The sequence below is a fragment of the Lytechinus pictus genome, chromosome 8 (assembly GCF_037042905.1).
Source record: "Lytechinus pictus isolate F3 Inbred chromosome 8, Lp3.0, whole genome shotgun sequence".
NCBI classification, from domain to species: domain Eukaryota; kingdom Metazoa; phylum Echinodermata; class Echinoidea; order Temnopleuroida; family Toxopneustidae; genus Lytechinus; species Lytechinus pictus.
Window position 1 is genome coordinate 32,735,449 of NC_087252.1, and position 22,909 is coordinate 32,758,357.

The following is a 22,909-nucleotide window of genomic DNA, read 5'->3' on the forward strand; positions in this document are numbered from 1 at the left end:
AGTCCAAACTAAGATACCATAATGATATTCCAGTGGAATAAAAATGAGAATCGAGCTTAGTTTTTTCTCCAGACCCAGTTAATTAAATCTGGTGGAATAAATGTCTTTGTTGTTGTTTTAACTTATAGTAATGCGTTCATATAGCGCAAAAGTGCAAAGTCTTTTTTCCAGACCCGGTTATTTCAAAAATTATAATATAAGTCCAAACTAAGATACCATAATGATATTCCTGTGGAATAAAAATGAGAATCAAGCGTAGTCTTTTCTCCAGACCCGGTTACCTAAAACTAAAAAATAAAACCCTGTAGTAATGCGTTCATATAGCGCAAAAGGGCATATTCTTTTTTCCAGACCCGGTTTTTTCAAAAATTATAATATAAGTCCAAAGTCTTTTTTCCAGACCCGGTTATTTCAAAATAAAAAAAACATAAAAAAAAACAAAGACCCTACACTCTTGGTAATGTTGAATAACATGAAAATATAGCATAGCCTTTCCCCAAACCCAGTTATTTCAAAATTATAAATAACAGCTTAGAAAACAGTATAAAGACCTCATAATCTTATCAATGTTGAATAGCATGGAAATATAGCGTAGTCTTTCCTCCAAACCCTGTTATTCCAAAATTATAAATAACAATACAACAACAACAAAAAACAGTATAAAGTTCCCATAATCTTATTAATGCTGAATAACATGGAAATATAGCGTAGTCTTTCAGCCAGACCCAGTTATTTTTTTCCAAATAACGCTAATAGTAATAATAAATAACTCCAAATCTAAGACCAAACGATCCTTCAACCTAAGAACCTTTTTTAAAAAAGAGGTTTAGAGCGTTTGTCTTTATTCCAGACCTAATCATTAAAAAATTACGAAAAAAAAAATCTTCTAAAGTAAGACCCTTTCATATTCTTATTCTTGTGGAATAACACGAGTTTTAAAACGTACTTTTTCCTCCAGACCCGGTTATTTAAAAAATGAATTAAAAAAATTGTAGACTTTCCTCCAGACACAGTTATCAAGAATAAAAAACCCAATAAAACCCAACCCCCACAACGAATCTAAGAACCAACAATCCTCCAAACTAAGACCATGAAGAAAAGCACATGTTTAGAGCATTGTCTTTATTCCAGACCCAGTCATTTAAAAAATAATTTAAACAATCTTAAAAACATAAGACCTTGTCATATTCTTATTCCTGTGGAATAACACGAGAATTATGCTTAGTCTTTCGTCTAGACCCGGTTATTTAAAAAAAATAAAAAAAAATTATGAAGAAAAAAAATCAAAGCTAAGACCAATCTTCAAAATTAAACCCAGTTAAAATGCTTGGGCGTAGAGCGTTGTCTTTACCCCACACCCAGTTCTCTTAAAAATACAAATTAAGCGAAACATTAATCTTAAAACTTAGACCCCAGCATCTTCCAAACTATAAAAACCCTGTGATAACGCATACTTAATTTTACCAGACCAGTTTATTAAAAAAAGAACCCAGAACAACAAAACAAACATTTAAACTTAAAACCCTCTTCCAGCCTAAGATCCTGTAATAACGAATGCATTTAAACACACACTTTTTTTTCCAGGCAAAGAAATTTATGAATAAAAAAAAACCAAATTCAAAACTAAGAGCCCGGGGAGCATTTCATGAAAGGAGTTGTCTGACGTTTTATCCGACAAGTCCCATTTTATCCGACACTTACCATGGTAGCACTGCTTCTTAGCCACATAAAGGAAAGTTGTCAGATCTGACAACTTGTCGGACATAATGTTAATGAAATGCTCCCCCAATCATCTTATTCATGTTGAACAGGCACAATAATTTGATTGAGTCTTAGTTATGAAGATTTCATTTATCTTATTTTTGAAAATGACAAGGTCTGGAATAAAGAAAACTCTCTAAACCTTTATTTATTAAAGGTTCATAGTTTGAAGGATTGTTGGGTCTTAGATTCTTTTTTTTTTTTTTTTTTTTTGTTATTTTTTAAATAATTGGGTCTGGAGGAAAGACTACGCCATTCCTCCATGATAAAAGGAAAAAAAGAGAAAACAAAGAAGAAAGGAAAATAAAAGAAAAGATACAGAAAAGAAATAGACAAAAGAGAGAAGAAAAAAGTAAGAAAAGAAAAGAACAAGAAAAGAAAAGAAAAAAAGAAAAGCATAAGAAAATAAAGAAAAAAAAGGAAACAAAAATAAAAGAAAAGAGGTGGGAAAAAAGGAAAAGACAAAGAAAAAAAATAAACAGAAAAAACAAAAGGAGAAAAAATGACGAAAAAAAAATTTGAAGGAAAAAAAGAGAAAGTAAAATAGAAAAAATGATGATGAAGAGGAAGAAGTTTCCATCCTCACAAAGAAGGCTCCAAATCAAAGCAGTGGCAAAAAACAGTCATTTTCTGACTGGTAGCCAACTCAAAATAAGACAGAATTAGAAGAAGTTATTCAGCATTAATAAGATAGTGGGGTCTTTGTTACTTTTTTTTATACTTTTTTAAAATTTTGAAATAAGTGGGTCTGGAGAGGAGACTACACTATATTTCAATGTTATTCAACATCAATAAGATTGTGGGTCTTTGTTTTTTATTTTTTTATTTTTTTATTTTATGATTTTTTATTCTAAATATCTGGGTCTGGAGGAAAGACAGCGTATATTTCCATGTTATTCAACATCAATAGGATTGTGGGATCTTTGTTTTATTATTATCTATCTGTTTTATGATTTGTTGTTTTTAAACACTGGGTCTTGAGGAAAGACTACGGTATATTTTCAAGTTATTCAACATCAATGATATTGTTGGGTCTTTGTTAATATTGTTTATTTTTATTGTTTTTATAATTTGTTGTTGTTTTGTTTTTTAATGATTTTTTTTTATAACTGGGTCTGGAGGAAAGACTACGCTATATTTCCATGTTATTTAACATTAATAAGATATTGTGAGTCTTTGTTACTTTTTGACTCTTTAAGAATTGATTTGTAAGTTTGAAATAAGTGGGTGTGGAGGGAAGACTACATTATATTTCCATATTATTCAACATCAATAAGATTGTTCGGCCTTTGTTTTATTATTATTATATACCCTTTTTATGATTTGTTATTTTGAAATAACTGGGTCTTGAAGAAAGACTATGCTATATTTTCAAGTTATTCAACATCAATGATATTGTGGGGTCTTTGTTAATATTGTTTTTATTGTTCTTTATGATTTGCTATTTTGAAATAACCGGGGCTGGAATAAAGACTACACCATATTTCGTTGCTATTCAATGTTGAAAAGATTGGGGGTCTGTTTTTGGTTGTTGTTGTTTTGTTTTTTAATGATTTTTTTATGAATGGGTCTGGAGGAAAGACTACGCTAAATTTCCATTTTATTCAACATTAATAAGATCGTGGGGTCTTTGTTTTTTTATTATTATTATTAATTGTTTTTTATTTGCTATTTAAAATATCTGGGTCTTAAGGAAAGACTACACTATATTTCTATGTTATTCAACATTCAGAAGAATTAATTTTGGGATCTTTGTTTGGAAGATTGTATAAATGTTTTATATAACCGGGTCTGGATAAAAAAAGACTGTGACTATGCGGTATATGAACGCATTACCAAAAAGGTTTTTGTTTAGAACAGATTCGCCAAAAATCCCTTCAAATTTATAACATTTGTGGGTAAAGTCATTATTACATTTGTGGGCGATCAAAAATTATTACAATACCCTATTTATTTTTAAACTTAAATAATAATTTGCTGAAAGATGTTTTTTAACCCCCCCCCCTCCCGTTCCATATCTTTATCTCCTTTATGTTGAACCTTTTCGAGTTTTTTCTTCTTTACGTTCTACTTGTAAATGCTCCATCAATTATATGTACATGTATATTTTTCTGTAACTCCTGCCAGTTGTAGGCCTACTCGGAATTACATGTAGCATCACTTCTAATATCCGCTTCCTTACACACACTCAACTTATCATGTCTCTTATTTTGGAATCATTATTGTTCATTGAAATTATTATACGGTTAATCGAAATTAGTATTGCAAATTAGAATCATTATAATTGTAAACTTGAATTATCATTGTATATTTGAATTATTATGGTTAAATTGAGTTAAGATTATTATTGTAATTGAGATTTTATTCATGTCTATGTGCAATTTGTATGTTTTTATTGTAAATTCAACGGCAATTCAGCCTACGTGGCTGCTAAATTGAATAAAAATATATCTTGAATCTTGAATCACATTTGTGGGTAAAGTGTATTATTACATTTGTGGGTGAATTATTACATTTTTATTATTGTAAACTTGAATTATCATTGTACATTTGAATTATTATGGTTAAATTGAGTTAAGATTATTATTGTAATTGAGATTTTATTCATGTCTATGTGCAATTTGTATGTTTTTATTGTAAATTCAACGGCAATTCAGCCTACGTGGCTGCTAAATTGAATAAAAATATATCTTGAATCTTGAATCACATTTGTGGGTAAAGTGTATTATTACATTTGTGGGTGAATTATTACATTTGTGGGTAAAGTGTTATTACATTTGTGGGCGTTATTACATATGTGGGTAAAGTGTTATTACATTTGTGGGCGTTATTACATTTGTGGGTAAAGTGTTATTACATTTGTGGGCGTTAATACATTTGTGGGTGTAACACCCCCCCCCCCTATTGGCGAAGGATTGATCCGCCCCTGCCTTGTTGTATGATTTAAAAACAATATCAAAATCAACAAACATTCTGGTAGACTTACCACATCGTTATAAGAAGAAGCATTCACTTTCACAGATTCGAAAGGAATTAAAGTATAGGCCGATAATTAGCCTAATTTTATTTTCACTGTCAGTTTTGTTAATTGATTGAGAAGGGAAGTGAAAGCAATGTGATAAAAATAATGGCATATCATTTATCATGCGGTTCGAGTACTTAGAGAGAGAGAGAGAGAGAGAGAGAGAGAGAGAGAGAGAGAGGGAGAGAGAGAGAGGGGGTGGAAAGAGAGAGAAGTGAAACTTTGAATGATATTTTCAAAGCCCCAATTGCGAAGGGCTACTCCACTGTACTGTCGGCTACTTCTTCAGTTCATTAAGTTCTGTAGTGCACTCCAGAAGGTATCTGATTATATTGAAGGCAATAATCATTCACTGAATAAATATTCTTCAGGGTTAGGGTCCTGTCGCTCAAAGATGTCATCATTCTTTTGGGGAACGTTTCTGTGCTTCATATTTCTTCATATTTTAGGTAAGCTAAAACGTCTTTTAGGTGCACCAATTAATCGTGATTGATAAACAATGGGCTCGTGAATCTTGGTAAAAATTACATTAAGGTTTTTTTTTTAGTTTCGCAAGTTACGTACAATGAAGTCTCCTAAATAGTGCTTTAAAATATAAATATTTGTGGGTACACAATAATGTTTAAATTTTCGAATAACGCTGTTTACTATACGAATCGTACAGTAGTTGTTCAAACAGTTTAAACAAGAGTTTAAAACTTAAAAAAGAAAGTTTTATTTCTATTTTTGTTTCTCAATAAATTAAGCATGGTTTTGACAACTACTGTGCGATTCATATAGCAAACACCTTTGTTGAAATTTTCAAACAGTGATTTTACTGTGTAGAAGGAGAAAGACAAGAAATAATCATATTATTGGAATCTATCAATATCATGATAAAATCTGAAACTGAAATCTATCTGCCTACAATCATGACCATGCATCATAAATCATTAAAATTTAGGGTTCTTTGAAAATGTTAAGACTGCAACATCGATTTTATTAGACCTGCAAGGTTCCGTAACACAAGGTTAGTAGTGATTAATCATAAGTATATATGCTTGATTTTCACGATTAATTGTACATTATATTCAATTCCCTCTATCGTAAGAAAATCGCCATTATCGTTATCAGTTGAGGTGCCGTGGCCGAGTGGTCTAAGGCGCCTGGCTATACATGGAAAGTCCGGGGTTCGATCCCCGGCCGCGGCACCTATGCCCGTGAGCAAGGCATTTAATCTACAATGCTCTTTTATCCTGCTTTCAAATAAATGGAAATGCTATATGCATTATTGGAAACTAGATGTGCACTTGTTTAAAAAAAAAATAATAATAATACTAAATTACCATAATTTCCATTATTTATTATCATCGCCATATCATACCTGAGAATGCTCTTCGAGTTAACAATGGTACACTGCAAAAACTCTGGTGTTGATTTAACACCAGCCCGGAATCTATATTATGTCCACACCAAAAAAGTGTTAAACAACACCAGTTTCGTTTTGGTCTAACACCAGATAGGTGTTTATACAACACCAATTAGTATTAAAACAGCATCGGTTTGATTCCAAACTGGTGTTGTTTCAATACTTCTCTGGTGTGGATATATACATGTATAGATTCCGGGCTGGTGTTAAATCAACACCGGAGTTTTTGCAGTGTAATGATACTGTATAACTTGCTTTATATTTCTTAAAGACGGGTAAAAATTCCATTTGGTTCTAAACAAATCCCGAGCTTCGATGTGTGTTGTATTTTTTCTTTCATTATTTCGTTCATACACATACACAAATTAAAATAAGACAAAAGACAGGAAGAAAAAAAAATCAAACTCGTTAATGCACTTTCATTTGGCATTTAATTCACCTCTTATAGAGTCTAATGTAGTACAAGGAATGAAATTGGGTCGGTGTTTCCAATCACTATATTTTCCACTTGTTTTAACACTAAATAGTGATTTTCGGATGCAATAATGTCAGGGCTTAATTTTTACAACACACACCCGTCCGTCAGATGACAAATTGAACATTTTCTTGCAATTTTGATTTCTTAAAGAATTAAAGTCATAAAAATGTTAACCGAACCCTTTACTTAAATCGAATATGAAATGTGAAATTTTAGAAAATTTATCAAACTTGTTTCAATTCTATTTTTAGGGAGAAATGGAGTTATTTCTCAGACTATCATACGATCGAATGCCGGAGAGACAGCTTACCTTCGTTGTCCCTTCCAGACAACTCCACAGGAGCTGGCCAGGGTCACGTGGACTAAAGATGGACGCGATAAAATTGTGAACGTCACAGGCTGCACCGGTAACGCGGTAACCTCCTGCTCAATCTCGCGGTCTATTCCCGAGAAGTATGCGGTAGATTCAGCTGGCCGCATTTCGAGTGGTTTTACACTGATAATAAGTGGCGTAACTCTTGCAGATGATGGAATTTATGACTGTAAAGTGGTTAGGAGAGGTGGACTCGATGACATCACTTTCAGACTCGCCGTGACATGTAAGTAGACCAAATACATTGACGTCATTCCGCTGCCATCTTAGAGGCTTAAGTCATTGCCTTACACGCATTAGTGATCTTGTCACCCGTAAGCTGGCGCATCTCTGACAACTCTGCTTTCGCGTATTCCTATATCCTCTGAGGGAGGGCGCTATGAGACCATTTAAGCGTCACATGCAAAAGCTCTATACAAATATTTGAGGATGTGAACGGGGGTTTTAATTAATGCAAAATCTATTCCAGAAGCAAATGACTTGGATAATTAGAGAGAGTGAAACAAAAAACATAATAAAACAAGCATTATTACTACAAATTTCAACAAAATCACATGGTGGGATATAAACACATTGCGAACATCCATAAAGATAATTAGCTTTACACCAGAGAAATGTTCATGTGAAAGTACATCTTATAATGGCATTATGGTTTGTCAATTCAGGAACTCCGTGCTTTGCTTCATTTTTCTCTACTTATGAGTCAAGTTTGGATGGTCGCAAAAAACCCATTCCAACATTAATCAATAGGCTATACTACGAGCTCGGCAGTACTGGTAGTGAAGAATCGTGTCCTCTAAAGTCCTATTTACAAAGCTTTCTTTCATTTCATTATTTAACAGACCGTGTGCAATATTCAAAAGCCTACAAAATATTCAAAGCCCTGACATATTTGTGCACCTTTTGCCACTATCTTACGTCACTAACTAGGTTCATACTACTGATAGAAAAGGTATATCCCACCCCTTAAAAAAAGCACTAGTCATACTAGTGGCAACACATATACCTGTATGTATTCATTTGACCTTTTCTGAAAAAATTAAACAGATGTACCTACGGAGATCGCCGTCATTGACGTCGAAAAGGATGTCGAGGTTTCGAACAGGAGCACGTTGTACGCAGTCGTCAAGCGTCCTTACACGCTGAACTGCACCATTCCATCTCCATGCAACCCACCCGCCAATATCACCTGGTCCGCCCCTGATCTCAATGCTCACATTTCAAATCAAGCTAATCACATCAGCGCTTCTGATTCTCCATTAGTGACGTCATCAAGGACGATGACGCTTACCGCATTCTCGGTAGAGTCTATGAAGATGGTGCGGTGCACCGCAATGCATTATGGTCTGTCGGCTCCGCTCAGCATAAGCTTAACTTTTGATGTTGGCAGTAAGTATTGAGTTCTTTTTCCTGAAGAAAGCATTCATCCATTTAAGAGGATGTGACATGATTGCTTTATGAGGAGGGGGGGGGGGGGTGATACGATCTAAATTCCTGACCTCTTTTCCCCCAGTTGTATAAAATGTGTATACAATAAAGAATTACACGACATAGCCCTCTCTTTTTAATACATTTCGTCCTATAAACTTTCCTTTTCCAATCTTTCTTGTTTACTCCCCTCTTTCACAGCATGAAAGGTGCAGGGGTGAGGGGGGGGGGGGCACTCACTCCTATCGCCCCTAAACCAGACCAATGTCATACTAAGTAGGTTTTGAAGAGTTAAATTTCAGCGAATTAATCAGAGCCTAACTTTTTTATGAGCGAAACATATTATAAATTTAATCGCAAAGGGTTATTTTTCACAATAAATGCAACCTTTATGACGTTATGAAACTATTGAGAGGAGAAAGGGTGAAACATGTATCTATTTTCTGAATATCGTGTTAACATTTTTCACTAGATGAGATTGCCACAATAAGATGGTAATCATTTTCCTTACTATCGAATAAAGATGTATTTACGCATTTTCGTCCGAACGCCATGCTCCGCCCCTTGAATTATTGTTTGATTCCACACGCCACTGGTCGCTTGCAGGTGTTCTTGGACATTATTACATTATCATTTAGGCCCATATGCTAGCGTTTCTACTTAATATGGAAAGAGATCTGGGGCTCGTAACACAAAGGTTAGCGATTGATCGTAAGCTTGATTGTATATTGTAGTCGATGGAATCAATCGTAGAAAAATGTTCTACGATCATTGCTAAGTTTTGTGTTACGGGCCCCTGGTGTGTAATTGGCATAAAAGTTGAACGAAATATACTTTTACGGGGCCCATGCAGGAATGAAATAATATCAGGCTGGAAAATGTTCTTTGAAATACAACGATGTATTTAGCGAGAGGAGTCTAGACGAATTATTTGAACTATAAAATATGATTTATCCTACTAATTGTGAACACTTTAAATGAGAAGAGTTGTTGAAGTCAATATTAAGGAATATTACTGCTTTTACAATTATTAATGACATTCTTTACGACAAGAGATTAACACATCAGTCAGATATGGCAGTTATTTGCTACGTTTATTGGGGATCTGTTGGGATTGTAGTTTCTATTGTAGTTTCAGTTTGAATATCCTGCATGTGGAGACTGAATTATTAAATCTAGCGGCGGATCTATGATTTTTATAAATATGGGTAACCATTGGGGCACATAAAACTATTCTATTTTTGTAAGGGGAATAGAGGTTCTCGTTGAAAATAATTACGTCCATTATTCGATTCAATTCAGAACAAAGTAAAGTGGTCGAAAAATATTGACGATGACATTTTCAAATGAAAAGTATGTATACACTAATTATCATATTTTTCCAGAAGTAAAGCAAAGGAAAGTATATAAAAGCAAATTATCATAAAATTTATAAAGATCTGAGCAAATGGAGGGATCCACTAAAACGAAAATGCTTGTAGTGTGTGGACCCCTCTTGCCTACGAAGATGGACACAGAGGTGACAGAAGAGAGAATACACTCTAAAAATATTGGGTAAAGTTGCTCCATGAGGGTAATTATGTATCCAACCAACATTGGGCATTTCTTTTGGGCATTTTTATTTATCCAGTGTGATGAAAATTTTGCCCATTCTAAAGTAATTGCTGCTTATTTTTTAACCTTACTGGACAATATGCTTCCAGCATTGGGTAAAATACTGCCCAAAATTGGTTGGAAACATAATTACCCTCGTGCTGGTTACAATTTTACCCAATATTCTTTTTACAGTGCAGCAAAAAAAAAAACTTACCAAAACCTGATCTGCCATGAATTTAGTCTAAACAAATGTACTGTATTTGGCACGTGTCTGTACATCTTTATTAAAAACAAAATCTATACTCTGTCAGAAATCCATTCTTATACAACCCCATCCCTTCTGAAATAAGATGTTTGGAATCGCTAAATATGGAAGGTAATGTAATTTTTTTGGACAATAATAATAATTTTTGAGGTACTGAATTATGTACTTGCGTATATTGTTTTTGTGTTGGTTTTGTTTATGTTAAATTATTAATTTAATGCATCTAATTAACGATTCTAGGATGATCATATTTTACGATCCCTTTGTCGATCGTTTCTGGCTGCAACCCGCTTTGCAAAGTCATCAGTCTCCGTATACTCATGTTTATGTTGTATTATATTTACTATTTTTATGTAATCTATTTACCTTTATAATATTTACTGATTTGCAATGTTATTGCAATGTGAAAAAAAAAAAGAAAATTGAATTGAACTGAGCAAAAAACGTGTCTTCCGTATTTCTACTTCAACAGATTTACCAGAAAGTCCCTCTAATTCCGCCAACTGGATTTCCTCTGTGACTGTGAGCTCGTTCATTGTCACGTGGGTGCAGGGTGCTTCCGGGGGGAAACCCCAAACCTTCACAGCGACCTACTGTGAGGTCTTCAGACCGGACGAGTGCTCGGAGATTTCCGGAATCATTTCGACTCGTGTCAGGATCGGCAACCTTCGGCCTTTTACGCTCTACGACATCACCGTGAAGAGTCACACTGTGTTTGGATTCAGCGAACTCAACGAGTCCGTACAAAAGTCAACACGACGTAAGAATGTCATCTACATAGACCTTATGTATTGACGTCATCACGCCGCCATCTTAGAGGCTGAAGCTATATTGCCTTGTAGTGCTGCATTGGGATACGCAACTGGTGCACCTACACTGCAAAAACTCCTGTGTTGATTTAAAAAAGCCCGGAATCTATATATATCCACACCAGAGAAGTGTTAAACAACACCAATTTCGTTTTGGTCTAACACCAAATAGGTGTTTTTACAACACCAATTAGTATTAAAATATCATCGGTTTGATTCCAAACTGGTGTTGTTTCAATACTTCTCTGGTGTGGACATATATACATTCCGGGCAAGTGTTAAATCAACACCAAAGTTTTTGCAGTGTATGACAACTCCCTTTATGCATATTATTATATCCTCTGAGGGATGGCGCTATGCGATTATGACGTCATGAGCGTAAGGTCTATTAACAAGCTTTTATTTCGTAAGCAAGGCCCATATGTCTAAAAGTGGCATACCAGGCCGTAAAACTAAACAAGTAAAATGCTGATTATTTCAACAAAATCTGAAGGATTAGATAAATAACTGAAATAAGTAATTGCATTCAAATCTAGCAATATTTTGTGACTTAAATGTATAAAATAAAATAGTTAAATGTGAATGCCATCATGACGATGGCGTATCCCCATTTCCTTTTTCATATTTTATTTCATGAAATTTTCATGCAAATGTGTAAAACCTGTCTCCCTTGTCATGCTTGTAAAAAAGTAAGGTTGATGTCGAACAATTAAACATCTATTTTTGGTTTTTATTTGTTATATTTTTTCTCGAAATTACTGATGTAACTTGTTCAGATATGATAAGAACATGAAGAATATAAATGAACACGATGAAGCCATGTAGTTTTAGGTTTTTATTCGTAATTGAAATTTTCTGGAATTACTACAAAGTCACATAAATAGCAAATACTGTGAATCATTTTTCTCTTTTCCTCATCTCCCTTTCTATCTTTTTTATACGTGCAAAGAATGAGAAAAGCAAAGAAAAAATATTTATCGCTACTAGCGTACGAAAGTGGAGCGGGGGGGGGGGGGGGGGTCTGGGGGGCACCCCAAACAATACCTTCCACTCCCAAAACTCACACACACAAAAATACGTACATGACCAATGAAACATTAAAAGGTAAAAGCCGGGGTACAATTTAAAAAGACTGTCTGAAAAATAAAAATGATTTTTTTTCCTCACTCGCTCGTGTCTATTTCTAAATCCCCCAGAAGTCCATTTAGTTCTTCCTTACAAGTTCTAATAATAATATGTGAATGAAAGTACTAAATATCATGCGTGTAATGTGTCACGTCATGTAGGTCCATGATCACTGAAACTGAAACTATGCATGTATTGTCTTTCTGGATAGGAAACGATGAAATGATTGTTTGTCTGCCGATGGGATCCCCTAGAAAATCGTAACTAATCGTTTATATTGCTTTCTCTTTCATTCTTAGCTCTGTCACCTTCGGAACTGGGTAAGTGTAGTATCTCTACTATAATATGAAATTCTACAAGGAAATTAATTAATCCCCTTTGTGTCAGCAGCATGGCTATTAAACTGAAGCCGCCTTGTTTTGAATATGAGATTAATATTTGATAATGTAATAATACCATAGGTAGATGCGAGAATCCCTCTCTCCGACAAAACATTAAAATAAAATAAAAATCCAGGTGTTCTTTAATCCCTTTCTGCCATGTCTGGGGGAAAAGTAAGTGTCTCCCTGTCTCCATCTGAGGGAATAGCAAATGTCTCCTTCTGGTTTCTGTTTCTGTATAGTAATAGTGGATAAGCTCTAAGATCACAAGAATTGTCCAAATTATGACTAAAGCATAAAACATCCACGATTATTAGTTTATGCCATAAGATTTATTTTAAATGTGGGAGGTAAATTTATAAATGCCTTTTTCGGCCGTTGCCATGGCAACGGATATTTTTTTTTGAAATAATACATATTCCCCTATTAATGGTACATAAATATGGTAATAGATGACCAAAAAGATAAATTTCAAGCGTCCAATTGAATACATATGAAATTTAAAAACATTCAAGATCACCGAGATAGTTCTAATTGGTCCAATGCCATTGTAACGGCTTATATTCCCCCAGATAAAAGGAAGGGATTAGAAATTGTCTTCTTATCCCCTTCTAAGGGACTAGCTAGTGTCCTCTTACCCCATTCTTGCGATATAACAAGTGTCTTCTTACCCGTGGACCAGGCTAAGGAGGATTATCAGTTGTTACTGGGGTGCTGTGACAATGCTCAGCGCCCCAGTAACAATGGAATAAATACGTGTTTGGTATCGCAAATCGTAAAATTGTCTTAACAACGGACATACTGAAGCTTTTCGACATGCACTCATCGGAGTAAAATCGCATGAATGACTAAAAAGCTAGAACAAAACAATATAAATTAGATTAAAACAATAGAATACTACTCCATGGGCAGGACCCAGTTCTTACCCCCTTCTGATGGAATAGCAAGTATCTCCTAACCCCCTTCTGAGGAAATGGCATAGGTCTTCTCACCCCCTTTCGAGGAAAAAGCAAGTATCTTCTCACCCCCTTCTGAGGGAATATCAAGTTTCTTCTTACCCCCTTCTGAGAGAATATCAAGTTTCTTCTTACCCCCTTCTGAGGAAAAAGCAAGTATCTTCTTACCCCCTTCTGAGGGAATATCAAGTTTCTTCTTACCCCCTTCTGAGAGAATATCAAGTTTCTTCTTACCCCCTTCTGAGGGAATAACAAGTATATTCTTACCCCCTTCTGAGGGAATATCAAGTTTCTTGTTGCCCCCTTCTGAGGGAATATCAAGTTTCTTCTTACCCCCTTCTGAGGGAATAACAAGTATCTTCTTGCCCCCTTCTGAGGGAATATCAAGTTTCTTCTTACCCCCTTCTGAGGGAATAACAAGTATCTTTTTACCCCCTTTTGAGGGAATAGCAAGTATCTTCTTACCGCTTCTGAGGGAATAACAAGTGCCTTCTTACCCCCTTCTGAGGGAATAACAAGTATCTTCTTACCCCCTTCTGAGAAAATAACAACTGTCTTCTAATTACCCCCTTCTGAGGGAATAGCAACTGTCTTTTTACCCCCTTCTGAGGGAATAGCAAGTATCTCCCCCCGCCCCTTCTGAGGAAATAGCAAGTGTCTTTTAAACCCTTCCGGAGTTCCGAGGGATTTCATAACCTTGTGTACAGGGTATCGATCCCCACCCTTGGATCCGCTCTCGATTGCCCCTCCCCTGATATAAAAGACACCACCCCCTTGTCTACTGATGGCAGACGGCTGCCGGATATTCTTCTGGACTGACACCCACCTTTTTGAATGACTGGTTTGAACGTAAGAAGAATAAAAACAATAAAGCTTTAGGAAACCCGGAAACTCCCTTACGTTATACCTTGGTCACATTTGCTCTACGGCGGCCGTACGGCGAGTCGAAAACAGTCGTTTTATTCATTTTCATCCAAAGCACCTATATGTAGCTGGTACAATTTTTTTTTAAAACGGCTGGTTTCGACTCGCCGTACGGCCGCCGTAGAACAAATGTGACCAAGGTAAGCAGCGTGGTATTGTTATTATTTCATTTCACTTCGTTTGTTTCCATTTTCAACAATTACAGTTTGTTTTGTACATTTTGCCATATAAATAACAAAACATATTTCAAGTATCCTTGTACAAAAATTATATTTAAGATTATTACATATCACCTTGGAAATAGAGGAGGCTGCTAAAAAGCGGAGCTTGTATAGTGCAGCCTCCTAATAAATATTATTGTAGTTACATAGCATATAAAAATCAAAATAACAACTTGAGCATAAACCACTTAAATAAAAAAGAAATAGGGGAAATTAAATAGAAAAGGAAATAAGAAAAAGAGAGATCAAAGGTCTCCAGAATCCAGCCCCAGCACTCACAAACGGACCTCGTTGATCAACAGGAAAACGAAAGAGACGGAAAAGTGTACGTCACATGATAATCATGTTTGATTAAAAAAAATACAAGAGTTTGAGTGATGAAGAGTTAATTCAATGGTTATCCTGGAGAATATTTTTTAACTTATATTTGAAAGAATTTAGGCTTGGTAATTCTTTGATGTTGTTACTAATACAGAGTCTAGGGCCTTCAAAAGTAAAAATTGATTTTGCAAGGATGGTCCGGGGTAGTGGTAAATGGAATTCATCTGATTGACGTGTGGGATATTTGTGAAGAGTTTTGTTTTTGTTAAAGAATTAAATATAGGAGGTAACACATTATTGTTTAACTGATACATGAATTGATGTTAGTTATATTGGAACAGTGTTTTTATTTTAAGAATGTTATTGTTGAAAAACAAATGATATGTGTGTGATCTCCAGGACAAGTTGAAAATAATACGCAACGCCTTCTTTTGTAAAAGCAATATTCTATCAAAGTAGGTTGAATGTGTATTTTCCCAAACAACTGCTCAAAATCATCCGTAGAAATGATAAACAAATCATCCTCTTTTAATAATTATCGTCTAGAAGAAGAAGAAGTTTAAACTTACAATAAGTTTGTTTTGATTAAAAAAAAAATACACAAAACCGAAAATAGAGAAAATGTTGGTGACGGTTTGATGAAAATCCATCTAGGAAAAACGAAATTGTTAATTTTTGAAGTGTTAATTTCGTGATGTCACAGACAAGCAGCTCCTAAGTATTACGTCGTGTGATATGAATTCAAAAAGAACAATTTTCTAAAAAATATTGATCTGTAAATTTGAGGGTGAATGTGAAAAAAAATGAATTCATGATGTATGGGGAGTTGCTCGCATATGACGTCACATAAATGACATATTAAGAACTTTAAACTGTCATAACCTTAATATTCTTTGATGATATTTAATCAAACCTTCACCAATATTTTTCTCTACTTTTCTGCTATCATTAAACTATATTTAATATCAGGTTGAAATTCTACTTTGATGGAATTTCTATTTCAGGAGTCGAAGGCGTTTACAGCAGCCAGCGCGGCGGGAGCGTGGATGTCCAAGCAAACAGCAACAGCACCACTCTCCCCAACGGACTCTGCTTTCATCTCATCGACCAGCAGCTACTCAATCAGGCCGACGCAGCGGCCCAGGACTGTGTCAGCGTCGGTGAATACCTGATTGTTCCAAGCGGACGGTCATGGAAAAATATGGCGCTTGTAAGCTATGGAAACGGTGTGTCCAGCGAATCTTCGAAGATTACAGGATCGGAAACGGGTAAGGGTTACCGTCATCAGACCATCCAAAGACAAAACAAAAACAAAAAATTGAAAAGCTGGGCACTGGGAACGATTTTTTTAAAGCATGGAATGCTGGTTTAAATTTGACAAGCAAAAAAAAAAAAAGGAGGGGGGTGGGGTTCGCTACAAAAGGAAAAGATCCAGGAAAAAAATTACAAGCAAAAAAACAAAAAATTAAATAAAATGGAAATAAGGGGCGGGGGGGGGGGGGGTTCAATACAAAATGATGTTCATTTGGTCACGAGAAATTGGAAAAGCAAATCAAAAAGGATTATAAGGAGTTCAGTTTATGTTATTGAGCACCTACCATATTTCTAGGGGGTGCTGCCTATGGTGAATAATACGCAGCACCCCAGCACATTGAATTTTGATCGGCCTCATGATTTCATCGGGGACCAATGTAATGGGTTCGTTTGACATCCTATAGGCCTACTCCTACCAGCCTGTATGTATTATCCTGTCCCAATTGGTTCCGATTGCATTTTAATAGGACAGTTTAGATCAATAATTCCCATTAAGACCAATTGTATAATGTTCAATTGGGACAATTGGTTTCAATGGGAAATCATTAATACCACCATATTGTCTGAACGGGGGACAATTTGGACCAGTTAGTTTCGGTGTGGAACAATACATTTGGACTTCTTATTGGTTTCAATGGACTATTAATAATGAACTTACACTATAGCCAATCGCGGGAATGTTTTTTTATTATTTTTTTTTACCTCATTTGCAGATTTGCTCTTTCTATAAAAAATGATTACAATACGTTTTAAATGCAAATACATTTTCTTGAGAGAGGTATTTGTTTTGAATTACATACGTGATTGACTTCATTACAACATGTACAATATGTATTGAATTTAATATCACGGCGATTAATGATGGCTTAAACAACAATTCTCACTTTGTCTGGTTGAAGGGGCACACTTGTTGTCGGTTTTTTTTCTCTCTCGTATTCTCTCTCTCTCTATCCCTCTATATTCATTAAAGTCAAACTTGTGATCTATATATATCATATTTTTCCTACATATTTCCTTTTTTTTTTCATTTCGCCCGTCTGACCATATCGTCCCCAGAACCACTTTCAGCCTTCTGTTTTTTTGTCCTGCGCGGTCTCCCTCTTTTCTATTCCACTTCTCATTCCATCTTATTCATTCCTTCTTTATCAATCTGTCCCTCCACTATCCCTCTCTCTCTCATACACACGCAATGCACCCACCGTCACACACACGCACCCGGGCCCTTCACACGCACAAACCATCCCTAAACGCACACACACCATTCACGCACTCTCTTTCTGTTTCCACATAAACACACACACACACGCTCGCACACACCCTCTCCCTCACCCACACGCACACACACACATACACCCAAAGGCGCCTTAGTGGAATAGATTAATTCGAGGTAGATATCGCTCTATAAATGCCCATCATTTCTATCATAATCCGTCTCTTACTCTCTTTTAATTATCGTTTTTATTATTATTGTTGTTACAGTCATCGGTCTCCCTATCATCATTGGAGCCTCTGTTGGAGGCGCAGTCCTTCTCATAATGATCATAATGATCATAATGGCTATATACTGCATGAGAAAGGGTAAGAGACCTCATTTTCTTATAGGTCTACTCATTTGAAGGGGGGGGGGGCACGCTAAATACACTGAGTAAAATTTTACCCTATTTTGGGAAGAAAGGGAACATGCATGTTTGCTGGGTATTTTTGTTTAGCCCATATTGGGCTATTTCAACGCAACATTGCGTAAAATTTACAAATATTTTTACCCAAGCAACATACATGTTCCCATTTTACCCAATATTGGGTAAACCCTTTTTAGAGCGTAAGTGTTGATTATAGTTGCTGCAGTGGCGGAATGACGAAATGTTTTTTCGAGCGGCTCAAATATGAAGCAAAAGAGAAGTCGCGTCCGAACGAAGCAGTGAGTTAGCTAAGATTTTGACCATCTTACAAAAGAAAATTTTATTTTATAGATGTTGGCAATAGGACCTACATGTACATGTATAATTCGAAAATTATATCATATTTCACCTTGTCATTTTCCTTTTGTTCCTTTTCTAATCTCTTTCTGGGGGTTGTTGTTTTTATGTATTATTTAAGGTCGTTCTTCGATGGAAGTGAGAGCGAACCGTCAGCTACCCCCTCAGCCGCAACAAACTCGCCATCCACCAGGACGTGACCAAATGGACAGCGTACCTGGCTACGAACCACCGGTAACTATAGACCAATCACACTTTAGAGCAATGTAACTTATGGCAGCCATAGCTGGGGGTTACCACTGGGCTGTCAGCCAATCAGCAATGAGCTAGGTGCGCGTATGTACTTTTCTTTTGTTACGCATTCTGGAAGCCCTCCCCCAGTCATGGCCGCCATAAGACAAAACCATACTTAATCCGAATTCGTCTATAGAATAATAATTAAATACCCTTAATTCCTTGATAGGGCCTGAGTGTTTTCCCTCGTTGCGTGGTCAATTTATTGCTTTTCAAAATATTTGATGATCGGTACCGATGATATGATCATGATTTCTCTCTCATCTCAGTGGCGCAGCGGCGTACAGATAGGGGGGGGGGGGGTACGACCAAGACAAAAAAAGGGAAAGAAAGAAAGGTGAAATATAATATTTTTCTGAATATCATGTCAAAATCTATCACAAAATTGAATTTTTGTAATGAAAATGTTGATTTTTTTTGTTCGCTCGCTCGCAACTTTTTACAATTTTACGCAATAAGCCATATCTAGCCCCCTCGAAATGTTGTTGCTCATTACGCCACTACAGTGGCGGATACAGGCAGGGGCACATCCGTCCGTGCCACCCACCCCCCCCCCCTCTTTTGAGAGGCAAAAACGTATTTTTTTTGCGGAAAATGTGCATACGGAAGCGAAAACATTTGTTTCTTTTTTAAAACTTTCATTACGAACATCGCCATCAATTGGGTGTGAAGACCTTATTTTGTCAACATTTTTCTGAAAAATGCCCCCCCTTTCGTTATAAAAGCCTGGATCCGCACCCTGTTATACCTTTGTTGTTTAAACAGGGAAAGGGGGCACAACATCTAAAATATTCAACAACGAAGTAGTCGAGGGAAACGATGCAACTTGGATAGTTACGATGGCCCTTTTTGCTTGAAGCCCATTTAGATTGAAATGGAAGGATATGGCAATGGATTTCACTTTGGGTTAAGACCTGGTTCAATTTTAATACCAGCTTAATAATTCAATATATAATTTAATTGCAGCCGACTTGTTATTATTGAATTAAATGAGCTTTTCAAGTTGGGTTTAAAATGCTCTCACTGTTTATGCTCGTGACTCTCCAACACTTTCCATTTTAAGACTAGATTGAAAACTATATTTTTAACGAGTTATAAATCATAATAATATTCGTTGTTATTTGTTATATTATACCTTGTAATTTGTTACATTATCGTCCTTGCATTTTTCCTTTAATTTTCGGTAGTCTTAAGTTTATATCATCTTGTATTTCGTTCATTATAATCCAACCCTACTTATATTTGTTTATGTATCTGGCGCTTAGAAGAAATTAGTATTTTATAGGCGCTTTATGAATGTTGTTTTGATGTTATTATTATTATTATTATTATTATCATTGGTATTTATTATTATCATTATTTTTATTATTATTATTATTATTATTATTATTATTATTTTTATTATTATTTTATTATTATTATTACCGTCATCATCATCATCATCATCAAAATACAGTCTTACTACGGGATTAAGTACCAGGAGGTGGGTGACCAACCAGACAGGGTTAGCCCCGTGGGTGACCTCTACGCTACCCATCACTCCTACCAAGACGCTCAACATCCACCGGAAGGACCATCGGAGATACCACTGGAGGCTCGGGGCAATGGCCTGTATTACAGCCGTAACATCGCCATGGGTAACAAGAAAGAGGTCGACGAAAGATACGGCTACATGGAACCATCTAGGACTGGTGCAACCAACTGAGGATACCCCCCCCCCAAAAAAAAAAAAGAAGACCTCAGAAGTTTTCTTGAGATCTTTGGGTTTATCCACCCTTTTATTGTCACATTTTGAATTAAAGAAGCGGGAATCATTACTATGTATTGTATAAACTTTATTTTGAATATAAATGAAAAGACATTTTGGTATGCTTTGGAGACTCCTCAAAATGTAGAGCCAATGGCTGGTTTCATTCGTAATGTTACACGCGTAAATGCTGTTCTCACTCTAATTGAAATTTCAAACCGCAGCTTCATGTTCAAATAGTCGGAACTGAGACATACCATCACTGGCGTACATGAGGGGGGGGGGGGGCTTGGGGGTCATGGACCCCTCACCCAATTATTTATCACAAAAAAAACACAAAAAAAAAACGTAGAAAAAGAAGGAAGAGGAAAGGAAAAGTGTGAAACATGACAACATTTGCTTAGTTATAACATTATATATCACCAAATTGGCTCTTTGTACAAAAAAGGTCATGATTTGCCCACGTAAAATGGAAAAATGACCATCTGATTGTGATTTTCTATATAGCCAGCCCCCTTGACTTTCGGCTTAGCTCCTCCCCCTTTCAAAATCGTACCTAGTCCCTTGTTTGTTACACAATGAAACAGTTTAACAAAAGCTGCTTTTTCTTAATTCCTCCAGATACCACTATCTATGTATACTTAAATGTTATTACAATGTGTATATATTATATTGTGTGAATATTATATTGTGTATTGTGCATAACATTGTTGTCGATAAAAGAAAATAATGGTTTATTCCTTGTACACTTTATTTATCATGTTAATGTTTAGCATTTGTTTTTGCAATGAATTCCTGCTATGTTCAATGTTAGAAAAAAAGATTTTACAGAAGATAAAAAAAAACATTTTACAGAAAATAAATGAATCGATCTGTAAATTATTATCAAGGACATTCTGTGCAATGTAACACATTTCAACGGAACAGGTCTGATAAAAAAAAAAAGGGGGGGGGGGGGCTTCATGACAACATACCAATTTTATGTAATTTTACACAATGCATGTTGTATAAGATTTCACAGTGCAGTTAGATGACAGATATTTTCCAGACCCTGCTAAAGGATTTTTTTTTTAATAAAGTAGAAATTTTCTAACAATGTAATTATTTTGTATTTTTTCCTTAAAATGAATAACTACGATTTTATAAATACACGACGGGCATAGTAAAGTGATTCCATCCGTGGGACATGCTTATCCATTAAAGACCTATAAAAGGCACACTATACTCGCATGAGGTATGTGTATTGGAGGGGACTATATGTACTACCTTGGTAATACTGAGAAGCCAGGCTGTCGATCTAGATAATACTTGAATTGAAATTGGAAGGGTGTTCATCGATTCCATACATTCAGGGTCCTCTGGTAATGTTTATGTTTTTATGAACAATATCAAAACACTAAACTGAATGCGAACGTAGATGGCGTACATATTCTTTAATGAACGCAAAAAACAAGAACAGCAGCAACATGCGGTCTATTATACTCGCGCGTTAGATTGATCATTAGTTTTGTTACAAAGCTTTACCGTTATACCATTATGGGCACCTTACAAAAATCACCAATTATGCCAGTTTTCTTGGTCTAATCTTGGAAAACAAAATATGAATGCGTGTGAGTGTTGTGACGCCCTGTACTCTGCTACATTTAATGTAAACAGTTTCCATCCTAAACAATAGTGGTCAAAATGCTGCGTTCCTGACAGAATCCATGGCGTTTAGTTTAACTTAAAGGGCAAGTCTACCTTAACAAAATGTTACCAACAATATGGCCTACATGTATATCACGGCAATGTCTGTTACCAAGGGCGGAAATCTCTCCCCAAAGGCAGGGGGGGGGGACGACCAGGGGCTGGAAGATTTGACAAGCCCCCCCCCAAAAAAAAAAGGTTATCACTCTAAATGTAAGGTTATTTCGACCAAAATAAATTTGACAAGCAAAAAAAAAAAGTAATCACCCAAAAAGTAAGGTCATCTTGTCCAAAATACATGTTTTAATTCGATGTTGAATGATGTATTTCTTTCCATCATAGAAGACCAAAAATAGTAGGGGGGGGGGGACATTTGATATTCTGTCCTCATACCGTTTTGAGTAGGGGGGACGCGTCCCCCTGTCCCCCCTGGGATTTCCGCCCATGTCTGTTACAACTGAAACGAATCCTTGAAGTTTTGTTGAATCTTTGAATAATTATACCACTGTATATTCGTTGCATCCCTACTGTAAAAAAAACACACACACATTGTCGCACAGTGTGTGTCTGGGTGTGTTCACAGACGGTGTGTTTGAGCATTTCAACAATGTGAATCACATAGTCAACCATGTGAACACGCTGTGTACAGTCACACTGTCGATCGCGGGGTGTTCACACTGTGTAAATATATTCACGCTGTTGAATTTGAGCATTTTAATAGAGTGAATAATACTTCACATAGTCCACTATGCACTCTAAAAAATATTGGGTAAAATTGCTCCATGAGGGTAATTATGTGCCCAAACAACATTGGGCATTTTTATT

General features: G+C 35.8%; 1 protein-coding gene across 1 annotated transcript; it reads left to right on the top strand.

The window, feature by feature from the left end:
- The first annotated feature begins 5,054 nt into the window (after positions 1-5,054).
- LOC129266118 (uncharacterized) lies at positions 5,055-22,431 on the top strand. The gene is made up of 9 exons (XM_054903966.2): positions 5,055-5,232; positions 6,921-7,268; positions 8,090-8,431; positions 10,804-11,091; positions 12,565-12,585; positions 16,072-16,335; positions 17,861-17,959; positions 18,479-18,591; positions 20,108-22,431. Exons 1-9 carry the CDS (start codon positions 5,178-5,180, stop codon positions 20,354-20,356), a joined length of 1,779 nt encoding a protein of 592 aa, XP_054759941.2. The 5' UTR covers positions 5,055-5,177; the 3' UTR covers positions 20,357-22,431.
- Positions 22,432-22,909: the final 478 nt, after the last annotated feature.